The sequence below is a fragment of the Adiantum capillus-veneris genome, chromosome 12, assembly GCF_014529385.1.
Source record: "Adiantum capillus-veneris isolate H3 chromosome 12, ASM1452938v2, whole genome shotgun sequence".
Taxonomy (NCBI): domain Eukaryota; kingdom Viridiplantae; phylum Streptophyta; class Polypodiopsida; order Polypodiales; family Pteridaceae; genus Adiantum; species Adiantum capillus-veneris.
The window spans coordinates 87,712,101-87,724,255 of record NC_140942.1 but is presented as its reverse complement, the minus strand read 5'-3'; the positions used below and the strand labels follow the sequence as shown (position 1 = coordinate 87,724,255).

The 12,155-nt window shown below is 43.2% G+C and overlaps 1 protein-coding gene across 2 annotated transcripts; it reads left to right on the top strand.

The window, feature by feature from the left end:
• Positions 1-6,451: 6,451 nt before the first annotated feature.
• On the top strand, positions 6,452-11,170 carry LOC147446088 (VIN3-like protein 1). 2 transcript variants are annotated; one of them, XM_086525402.1, is made up of 4 exons: positions 6,452-6,871; positions 7,821-8,523; positions 8,908-9,236; positions 9,337-11,170. In XM_086525402.1, the coding sequence occupies exons 1-4, from the start codon at positions 6,832-6,834 to the stop codon at positions 10,731-10,733; spliced, it is 2,469 nt and encodes an 822-aa protein (XP_086381528.1). In that variant the 5' UTR covers positions 6,452-6,831; the 3' UTR covers positions 10,734-11,170. The 2 variants fall into 2 exon arrangements, with proteins under 2 accessions (XP_086381528.1, XP_086381527.1); XM_086525401.1 differs by having other exon boundaries at positions 6,453-6,871; positions 9,325-11,170.
• The last annotated feature ends 985 nt before the right edge of the window (positions 11,171-12,155 follow it).

Sequence of the window (12,155 nt, the reverse complement as noted above, 5' to 3'; positions counted from 1 at the left end):
CACAATCAAGTTGCCGATGCACTTTCACGACGACCAAAAGTTAATGCGGTGTCTATAGCTACTCACAATGATCTATCCTCTATGATAGATGAGTATGCTACTGACCCTGACTTTAGAGACATAATGTCAGCCCTTGCTTTGGGGAAGAAAGAGGAACCATTCACCTTGCAGGATGGTTATCTTCTCCACGGCAATAGGCTATGTGTTACCCATTCCCTTCGTGAGAAGGTTATGTATGAATCCCATGCTCCTCCATATGCAGGGCATAGAGGTATTCAACCTACTCTCCGAGGAGTAGAGACGTATTTCTATTGGCCTACCATGAAAGTGGACATACAAGAGTATGTTTCAAAATGTGTAGTATGCCAAAAGACCAAGTATGATAGAGGGAAGCAACCTGGATTACTCCAGCCATTGCCTATTCCAAATTCACCATTGGAGAGTATATCCATGGATTTCATCTTTGGATTACCCAAGTCTATCCATGGGAATACAGGAATATGGACAATAGTCGACAGGTTTAGCAAGCAAGCACATTTTATTCCTGTCAAAAAGACTATTAAGGCACATCAAATGGCAACTCTCTTCATATCTCAGATTTTCAAACACCATGGATTACCCACATCCATCGTGTCAGATAGAGATCCTAGAATGACCAGTAATTTCTGGAAAGGTCTCTTTGAAAATCTAGGAACAAGATTGAATTTCTCTTCGGCCTATCACCCACAAACGGATGGCCAAAGTGAGATAGCCAATCTTACGATACTCGATCTACTCAAGACTTATGTTACCGAAGTAGATCAACGCTCACAATGGGAAAAGTATTTACCGCTAGTAGAGTATGCCTACAATAATACTGTACATACTTCTACGAGCAAAGCACCTTTCGAGATCATAGAAGGAAGACCTAAAAGTCCCTTGCTACTGAAAGTACATGGGAAGATCTTCGCCGCCGATGAGTATAGCCGTGACCTACAAGAATCTTTTCAAAAGATTAGGGAGGCTATAGCCATCTCTCAACAAAGGCAAAAAGCTGCTGCTGATAAACACAGAAGAGCCTTAATGTTCAAAGAAAATGATTGGGTCTTACTCAAGTTTCCTAAGGCTCGATTAAGGCAAACAACGGGCAAAAATCCTACGGGCCATCAAAAGTATTATGCTAAACTAGCAAAAAGATACTATGGTCCTTTCCAAATCTTGAAGCCTATCAATGAGACGGCTTATCAACTCAAGTTGCCCAACCATTGGCTTATACACAATGCCTTTCATGTAAGCTTACTTAAGCCCTACAAAGGAGAGCCACCAATTGAACCAATTATTGAAGACCCTCCCGAAGTTCAAGACCAAGAAGAGGTGCTACAACCCGAAGCTATCCTTCGGCATGAAGACAAGGTACTACGACATGGTAAGATTATCCGACGGTATCTTATTAAGTTCAAAAATTATCCTTTTGAAGATGCTAAATGGATGCAAGGAGTACAACTTAAGGATAGTATTAACCTTGTCAATGCTTACAATGCTACATTAGAGTAAGCAAATGTACAAATTTCTTTTAAATAACTCATGTTTTTGTCTAATATGACTAGTCCTCTTTTTAATTGTGCACAAATTTAACTAGTATGCATGCTTAAAATCATGTTTGTGATGACGACGTCTCTCAAACACCAAGTAGAATTTGTCACTCTACTTTGGGAGAATGAAATGGACTAAAGAGCAGACATGCTTGCGGCAGCTATGTCTCCCAAGCACCAAATGGATTAGTCATCCATCTTGGAAAGATGTCGTAGGGTAACAAGGGATCCTTTACCCGCTAAGTACGATTGACTAATGACTAAGACTTTATCTCTTCTACCTCATAGTCGAGGACGACTATGATTTCAAGAGAGAGGTAATGTCATAAAATCTAATATCTAACTAACCCAAATGATTTTCTCATATTAAATTGATCACTTAATGTGGGAGAATAAACGGGAACAAGTGTTAAGATATAGGTATGTGCTTTTAGATCTATCTCAACACGGGGCCAATGTAAAGGGGCCCAAAAGGGAGATGGTCTATCAAAGAGCAAGGCTAACCAATGGAGCATAAGACCTTAGGGTTAGCTTCATTGAAGACCTCCAATAAATGTGTGTAAAAGTCCTTTTGACCTTAAGTAAGCTAGGGCTGAGCTTGAGGTGGGAACCCGGCCCAAGCTCGAGGTGCTTGTCCTGCTTGAGGTGCTTGTCCTGCTTGAGGTGCTTGTCATGCTTGAGGTGTTTTTCATGCTTGAGGTGCTTGATTAAGATGCTTGAGGTGCTTGACTGGCTCCATACTTGAGGTGCTTGACTTGCTGCATGATTAAAGTACTTGAGGTGCCTTGAGAAGCTTGCCTGAGATGCTTGTGGGAACCCCCCCTAGTTCAAGTGCTTTGTCATGCTTGGTGAGTAAGGTGCTTGATCACCTAAAAGTCAAAAGCATTCCTACAAGAGGGGGGGCGAGCCCTTTTCCTAGGGCCTAGAGAGAGAACTCCCACTCACACACACAAGGGAAGCCCATCTTGAAGAGGCAGCAAGGACACATGTCAGGCCCCTACCCATGTTACCTTCATGTGTTGCTTGAAGCCTATTGGCTAGGCTTCAAAGGGGTCCAATGATAAATTACATGAATTATCTAATTGTTTTAGCATTTATCAAGTCCTCTCTCTCAAAGGGGAATGGGGGACACTTGTCCCAAGGCTACCCATGTTGCTTGTAATGGCTCCTGCTTGTGATTGGCTAGGCTTGGAGGGGTCCAATGAGCTTCAGGCATGAGCTACAAGGGGGGGTCGACCCAAGCAAGCAAGGGGGGTGCCTAGGGGGTATACTCACCCACACACACTCACAAGCACTCTCATTGTGTGATATGCAAAGTGCAAGAGCTCCCTCTCCAAGCAAGTAGAGGTTGAGAGCCTACACCAACACTCTTGGCTATGGAGTGCAAATCCAACCAAGAGCCATGCTTCAATGCTTAAGCTTGCCATCTCCTTCTTCTTCATTACTATGCTATTATGTATGCTAGCAACAAGAGTATGATAAGTGAGGAACTAATTCTTTCTCCTACGAAATGTTTCTTCTTCCTCTTCCCTACCCTCATTCCCTGCTAGCTCTCTCCACCTTCGAAGGTGTTTGAGGTCTTGGGACTGAGGCTTGGGATAGTTAAAGCTTTCTTCAAGTTTATGTTATGTTTGTGGTGCATGAAGCCTTCCATCTTCATGGCATCACCTAGGTCACAAGGAACACAAAGACTGTATTGTAACAAGTCTCTCTTTATGGGAGAAATCATAATACAAATGCCTATTGGAGGGGGGACCGGCTCCACATAAATCCGGTCCTCAATTGTTGTCATGTTCTCTAAACTCTCTCTCTTGCAAAAGTATTGTCTATGCCAAGTTAACTAATTGCTATGATTATGTTGCTATCTTCAATTATGTATACCCGCTATGCTCACAAAATCATTTCTTGAAAGTACTCTCATTAAATTCCGCTATTCTCAAATTGAATAGGCAAATTCCATTACAGCTCCCTTCAACTGCGACAACACGTAACTAACTAACTAACTAACTCTCTCTCTCTCTCTCTCTCTCTCTCTCTCTCTCTCTCTCACACACACACACACACACACACACACACACACACACACACACACACACACACACACACACACACACACACACACACACACACACACACACAATTGACTACGCTGGATTTGGAGAATAATTATACATGTCGTGAATGTCGTGAAATTGGACCGTTTTATAGACAACTATAGAGGTAATTAGTCATCATATACTCAATTCTTTTTTAAAAATTTGTCAACGTGTCATAATAATCAATATCTAATTCTCCTAAATGATTTTCTCATAACTGATCATTTAATATGGGGTAGTGCCAAGGGAGAAAAAGCTAGAATATTGGTTAAGCTAGCAGACCGGCCACAGTAGGGATCCAAAGGAGGAAAAATAGGGATCCAAAAGGGGGGCCATCTGTAAGAGCAATGTGCACCAATGGGCTTAAAAAACCCTAAGGTTCAGCCCATTAAGACTTCCAAAATGCTAAAGTTCCAAAATTCAAAGGTTCTGTCCAAAGGTCAAAAGCCTAGGGAAATTGGAGGCTTTGTGTGTGTCCCAAAAGTCTTCAACCATCCTTACATAGGAGGGGGCGAGCCCTAGAAGTAGGAGATGAGAGAGAAACTCACACACACACACACACACACACACACACACACACACACACACACACACACACACACACACACACACACACACAAGCTCCCTTTACACAAAGGGAACGAGGGACATGTGTCAGCTCCCTAGCCCAGATGCCCACAAGGTGTACTCAGTTCCTATGGGATGGCCTTGGAGGTGTACCAATGAGATTAAGCTAGAGTAAATCTAGTTTAACTAATTTAAAAACACTTGAAAAAAGAACCAATAAGAAGTAAGCTCTCTAGAAGACTATTGGACAGTCTCCCAAGGGGTCCAATGAGCATTCAACAGCCCCAATGGCTTGCCTGATTCCTATTGGCCAGGAGGCAAAGGGCTCCAATGAGAGTTTAGTTGAGTTAAGTAATTACCTAAAGCTCTCACAAAAGGGGAAAGGGGGACACATGTCAGAAGACTATCACTTATGATGCTTAATTTCCATTGGCTAGGCTTGGGGAGGTCCAATGAGGTGTGAGGATGAGCAAATAGCAAGAGGGGTCGACCAAGAGAGAGAGGGGGTTGATTTTTGCAAGGCATTATCACACACACACTCACACAATCTCATGTGTGAAGCAAAGAAGACTCTCTCTTCTTCACAAGCTTTGATGGAAAGCTTACCACCTACTCCAAGCTTGTGAGAAGGGAGGCCTACACCAACAACTCTTGGCTTTGTGATGCAAATCCAACCAAGAGCCAAGCTTCAATGCATGCTCATCTCCTCTACCATGCTAATTACTGAGCTAAGCTATGCTAATATGAGTGATTATGTGAGGAGATGTACATCTTTCTTGTAAGAATACTCCTTCTTCCTCTCAATCTACTCTCATACCCCGCTAGCTCTCACCATCTTCGAAGGTGTGTGAGGTCTTGGGTCTGACACCGTGAGGGAATTGATGTTGTGTTTGATAAGTGTTTTGCTTAGTGCATGAAGTTTCCATCTTCATTGCACTAGCTAGTATTGAAGGAACACAAAGAATTGTATTGTAAAATGTCTCTCTTGATGGGAGAAACCATAATACAAAGCCTTTTGGAGGGGGGACCGTCTCCATGCAAATCCGGTCCTCAACTGTTGTCAATTGCTTAATTTCTCTCTCTTTTGAAGTATTGTTCATGCTATCTAACTAGGTGTTATACTCTTTGTTGCTCTCTCCACCCAGGCAATCTTGTTAACCTCATTAGGAATCTATTCTAATGAAATGCTCACTATATTCATGCTATTTTCCGCTACACACAAGTTACTAGGCCATTAAATGTTACATAATGTGCTTTGTACTTCGTTTACTTCAGTACTAGATTTTTTATGTCAATCTGCGTATGTCCTATTAGGTTCTATAGCAACGCCTACCAAGCAAGACTAGTTTAATGCTTAGGAGTTAGGACTGCTCCACCTTGCAGCTCGATGCGATAGTTGAAGTGGTTATGAGAGCCACGATTGTGCACGTTCGGGGTCAACTTAGGAGGAGCATGGGATTTGGAGGCATCTCCTAAAGAAATGAATAAAATAAGAACAGAGCTCCAGTAGGAGGTACCGGCTGGGGAAAAATAGGAAAAAAAGGGAATCGAGCGAAGATGCTCTCTCTCTCTCTCTCTCTCTCCATGTCTGCCCCACACGTGGTTCTCTCATGCCAACCGAACAACTGAATTTGGTGGAGTCTAGAAACCTCTTTCTCCTTCACGAACATGAAGCTTGGCTCATCTCTCTCTCTCTCTCTCTCTCTCTCTCTCTCTCTGTGCATGAAGGGTCTCCCTCTCTCCCTCTATCTTTGTACGTCCCTGCTGTGTGCCCCTACTGATTCTACTCTGTTGACAAAGGCAGCGGGTAGCTATCATGGAGAAGGGAGCCGCTGGCGAGAGAGAGGGCAGGGGCTGTTGACGAAGCCAGGGCTAAGCCTAGGCGCCACCCGCTGTTTTGTTTGGGGGGGGGGGGGGGGGGGGGGCATGCAGGTAAGGTGCAGAGAGGGAGGAGGCGAGATTGGGGAGAGGAAATGAGAGAATAAAAGGGGAATCTTTGTACTTATCCATTTTATTTATCATCTTCCCAGCAATAGTAGTAGTAGTAGAGCTCCATATATTACTTTCTGTGTTCCACGTGGAAAAACATGGGTCTACGAAAACAGTAGGCCTATGCAAGCAGGAGTAGTCATGGTAAACTACGTACAAGGCCAACCAAGCACAACTAAAATACGCTCTAACCGGCAGTTTGACCACACACGGCGTGGCCGCGTGGGGGAAGAGAGAGAGTAGTCTCTACCTAGACATAGAAAGCTGGCGCCTTCTATTATCAGTGTGAAATCTGCAGCTCGCCCTCGAAACTTGCCATCTTCATGAAAGAAAAACTGGTGGGTGTTGGATCTGCGTGATCCCCTGTCCCTTTACAGAGGAAAAGTAATTGAGACAGGGGAGGGAGGACCTGCTGCTGCTCTGTTTCTCGAAATTCTGCGCCATGGTCCCTAAACTACGCTAGAGAGAGAGAGAGAGAGAGAGAGAGAGAGAGAGAGAGAGAGAGAGAGAGAGAGAGAGAGAGAAGCCCACTTTACGGCGACTCAGGTAAGCAGCAGCCTCCCCAGTACACGCACAAACAAGTGTACCAGATCTGTTGGGTAGCGCAAATGACTCCACCCAAAGTGACCCAGTTCGAGCCCACAGCAGGTAAGCTGACGCTCTTTTTTTCACGTAATTCACACACTCACAACTGTGCATTGAGCAATTTGGTTGCCTGCAATCGCATCTTTATTCAGGGAATTGACGGACCACTAAAAGCAGTAAAAATTTGTAACAAGCCGAGTCTAGGAAGACTAATTGCTATTTCTGACTAGGATTTGATTGCAGTGACTCCATTGTGTGTTGAGCATCTTTTGACTCAGAGCAGAACAAGTTCAAATGTGCAAAAAAAAGTAGTGTTTGGTGGGTGCGATATTTACTTTGACCTTCTGTATGTGACCCATTGACCTGCCATGGGCAATGCAGTTTTGTTGTCCTACCATTGGCAATGCAGTTTTGAACTTTATGGCAATTTGGCACGTGAATTGACATTGAACAGTAATTTATTGCATGGTTGAGTTTAATGCAAGAATGTTTTGATAGTTAGCAGATTTTTGTTCGAATATTTTGATAGATAATACAGTTCAGCAGGGGGTGAAGGTAGGTGCTTGTTATAATGCCGTGCCATTTTTATTGGGAGATGCTTCTCCTGGTTGGATGATCATGAGTGTAATTCGTCCACGACTTTTTAGGACATGAAATGTGTGTGAAAACCATAGTCCTTCCTCAGATTGCATGGCTGCACAATTTAGACTGTTATGTCAAGAGGCATGAGGACTATAGTTCATCCGAGTAATTTTCAGGAATTGTTTGTTGCTTTGTTGTGCCATCGAATTTTGTATGTGATGGGTCAGATTATTAGTGTTTCTCCTCACACAAAATTTGTGCCTCACATACACACACGTGTGCACACTTTGTTCATCATTATACGAGTATTTGTGCACACAAATATTCGTATAATGATGAACATTGTCTTTTCTAGATCTGCAGAATGTCTTACTGTGTCGTGAAATTGTGTATGTGTCATGAAAGATCTAATTTTAAACTTTGGCCACAGGGGTTTACTTTTCAGGATCGTATACCGCAATGGTTGGACATCGAAGTCTAGCTGAGAGGCAGGAAATTCTGTATAAAACATCTCAGGGGATGGAAGGAGGCCGAGAAACCCTAGAGTCATGGACGAGGAAGGATTTGCTGGAACTTATATGTATTGAAATGGGAAAGGAGAGAAAGTACACAGGAGTATCCAAGAGTAAAATGGTCGAGCACCTTCTGAAGTTGGTTTCTATGAAGGGTTTAAGGGAAGGGGGTAATGTGGGGGGCATCAAGGTGGATGGGGGCTTAATGCCTCCGTCATCCCAGCCAACCGCCCCTCAAAGTTTATTGAGACGGCAACGAAAAGCAGGGAGGCCTGCTCGAATTCCATCAGCTGTTCCTACACCTGTGGATGTAGGCACCCAGAAGACACAGCTTTCATGGGTGTGCAGAAACACAGCCTGCAAAGCTCATCTACTGCACGGTGCAAGTTTCTGTCAGCGATGTTCCTGCTGTATTTGCAAGAATTTTGATGATAACAAAGATCCAAGTCTCTGGATATTCTGCACACCAGAGCCACTCAATGTGGAAGTGGATTGCAGATTATCTTGTCATATTGAGTGTGCTCTCAACAAGGACATGGCTGGGGTAGTGGCCAATGGAGAAAATATCATACTCGATGGAAGCTATCAATGTCCTTGTGGCAAAATTAGCAGTTTGATAGGGTGGGTCAACAGTTCAATCAGTTTCTATTTGACAGTCATTTGTGGACTTGTTTGTGTTTGTGAGGGTATAAGGGTACCTATTTTATGATCATTATGTGTATTGATAACATTAGGGGGTCTCGTAGTAGTCCCGCATTATGGAGGTGATGCTTGTGTTGCCTTATGGATCACTATTATGCGTTTATATCATGCATTTCCCTTTAATGGTTGGGTTGTAGTGTTTTAGCCAATTACGTATTTAGTATATTGATTGCCTGACTGTTTTAGACTTTGGCCAAGTTTCTGACTTCAAGCTGGCAGCTTGCTTGTGCTTGTTTTGAGGGCATTTGTTGACTATCTTACTTGATCACAATTTGCACTAGTATGACTTTATTGTCATCGCAGATGTTGGAAGAAGCAACTTCTGATTGCAAAGGATGCCAGAAGAGTTGATACTCTATGCCAACGGCTGTCTCTTAGTTACAGATTGCTAGATGGAACATACATGCACAAGCCACTCCATGAGCTTGTAAAAAAGGCAGTTCAAAAGCTGGAAGACGAAGTGGGGGTGATCACCGAAGGGCCTACCAAGTTCGCTCGTGGCTTGGTAAACAGACTCTCTTCAAGTAGTGAGGTACTTGAATTAGTGCAGTTAGCCCTTGAAAAGGCGGAGGCATTGGACAAGGAAATAGTTTCTCATTCTAAGCCAAGAGCAGAAGCTGCAGCTTTAAAAGGTACTGAACTATATTTTTCTAAAGATTTTGCAAATGAATATCCTGTTTCTCACTTTTTCTCACTTTCTGCTGGCTTTAACGGTTATAGAGAAGGGCACAGGTACCCTTTGCACAGTCGAATTCAATGATATATCATCATCATTTGTCTCATTGACAATAAGAGGTGGTGGTGAGCTTGTTTCGGGTTATCGGCTTTGGCATCGTAAAGCAAGCGATCTGAGCTTTTCAAATAATCCAACTTGCATTATTACTACCAATCCTGGTCAAGCTCAGATTTCAGGCCTGCATGCTTGCACGGAATACGCATTCTATGTGGTTCCTTTCTTTGAGAGAGGGATTGGAGAGCCAGCTGAAGCAAGATGCTTTACAAAAAGTGTTGAGTTGCCATTAGTTAAGGAAGTAGGTGAGGCGGGGCCCATGAAAACGGCTTTGAACACCTCTAATTTGGAGGCAAACATCTGCATTACTGAAAAACTTGAATCAAATTTCAAAGTTCGGGAACTTGGCAAGGTCTTGCATTCAGCTTGGGCCGAAGAATTTCAATCTACTCATGTGCGGAAAGGTATTTTTCATGCCAAAGGTGGGGTAACAAGTCTCCTTGATCGCAAGAGTAATGAGGAGAAAAGAAGTGAGTGTTTGAGCTCAGGATTGAATTTGATGTCAAGCCCTGGACCAAATGTTTCGCATGTGGACAATGGTACACATAAATTGAGTCCTGAGAAAGCACCTAGCAGTGATTTGAATGCATCTGTGAATATCGAGACAAATATAGAAGAAAGTAGAGTGACGCTAGAGGTGGAGTTGCCTCCGCCACCCATTAGAACGCTGTCAAGGAGAGATTCTAGTGCTTTGGTACAAGAAGGTGAGGTCAAGGGCAGGGTGACCTGTGCTGAGATCACAGACTTGGATGATGCTAGTGATCCAGGAAACTCTCACACGTCTCAAAGAGAAGAAACAGAGGCTCTTTCGCAGGTTGTTTCTGATGTAATGCAGACAAATGTGACGAATGAAGTTCAGGAGGGTCCGGAAAACAGGCGTAGAATTGTGGGTGCCGAGTGTAATGGGCATGGAGAGAGCTGGGCCGTGCAAGTTCGAAGTGCAGGAAGAAATATTGAAATGGAGCCACAGACAACTATAATGAGGAAAAGAACAGCAGAAAGTCTTGGTAGAAGTGATAATTATGGGCTTGTTAATGGATGTGGAGGAAGCATGGGAGGTTCTCTTTGTGCTGCCCGCAACTATGAGTTGTGTGTGAAGATTATTCGCTGGTTGGAATGTGAAGGCTATCTGAAGGAGGAATTTAGGTTGAAGTTTTTGACCTGGTTTAGCTTGAAAGCGTCAGAACATGAGAAGCGGGTTGTGAGTGTATTTATTGATACCCTTCAGGACAACCCGTCAAGTTTAGCAGGGCAGCTGGTGGACACTTTTTCGGAGATTATTTCTGCAAAGAGACATCATGTTGTGACCAATGGCTTTCGCAACAAATTGTGGCATTAGGGGAAAAATGTGGGGCATACATGTTGAGGCTTCTCAAGGCAGCCTGGCTATGATTAAGTTCGTTGCTTGATTTTTTCATTTTTATAGGTGCGGAAGCTGTTGAGAATGATAAGTGTACCATTTATGGTTGCATTTGGCCTCTTTGTCTGAGGTCCTGCAACGACCGTTGTTTCTTCAATTTGTTGGGTTGTCATGTTTAGGCTCCACTCCATCAGGATATGTCAAACCTTGGTATGCGTCACAGAGTAGCATCATTCAACAGTGCCATGACAGGCATGCCCCTGCGCCCCCCCCCCCCCCCCCAAACCCCCAAAAAAAAAAACACCAACCTTCCCCTCCCCTTTTTTCTTTCAATTAATTTGGCTGTTTGTACTGAAAATGCCAGTGTCGGTTCATGGAAATTAATTAGCATGTAATGAAAACAAATTTGGAAGGTTCATTGTGAGTTGATACAAGTCCTTTAGGGCAGAACAAGCATTTGTAAAGTTAAGGATGGGTTTCAGAGGAGGGTCTTTTGCTGCAACTATTCTCAAGTTATTGTCAAGTTGTGGTTTCCTTATCTTGGCATGCTGAACTTGGTCCGCGACGGTGGACAAGCCAAATGTTTTGAGGGTCCTTTGATCTTAATGTCGATGTGTGTTCTCTCGTGTCAAATGTGACAGCCAGACTGAGGACCTGTTATTTTCGTGTTTCTAGTGATAGTTTGGTCAGGTTCTGTTGTTGGCTCTGCTGGAGGCATGTGCTAATGCAACTGATATTGGATATGGTGGACGATTGTGGCCACAAATCTCGCTACTTTATTGAAGATTGCTTTTCTTGGAGTTTCCAGCTTTGGCTAATAATTTGCATTCTCTCTCTCTTTTGGCAGTGCCTTTGCCATGTGTAGCCTGTGGAACATTATGATAACTAGCCTACTTCGGCAATTGCCAATTAAGTGTGACGATCGCTTGTTGTGTAGTGGTGTCCTTTTTTCTGAATTCTCATTGCTTTTATGTTGCAAACACTCTTTGTTACCCATTGGCCCATCTAATGCCTGTAAAAATCACTATCTCAAGGGCTGTGTAAATTTAGATGCTTTTCTATCAAAAGTTTGCAGCATGGCCTTCAAGAGTATAATTGCAGGTCTTGAGTTCTTTTTTACGGTTTCCTTACCTCTATATGGTGAATGACTGCCATGGATAGATTTATGTCCAATGTGGATTGTCTGGCCTTAGAGGTTACCATGTGTAAGGCATGCAAATTTCTTAAAAAACTATGCCCATTCGGATGCATGAAAAGGCATAAAGCAAAACATTGAAGGGGCGCAGCGTAGTGAATTGATATGTAGGTCAATCCCTTTCCTTTAATGATTTTGCTGTGCAGTGCTACCTTAGCATAGTTTCATGTACTGCATTATTTACAATTCAAATGCTTGGATTATAG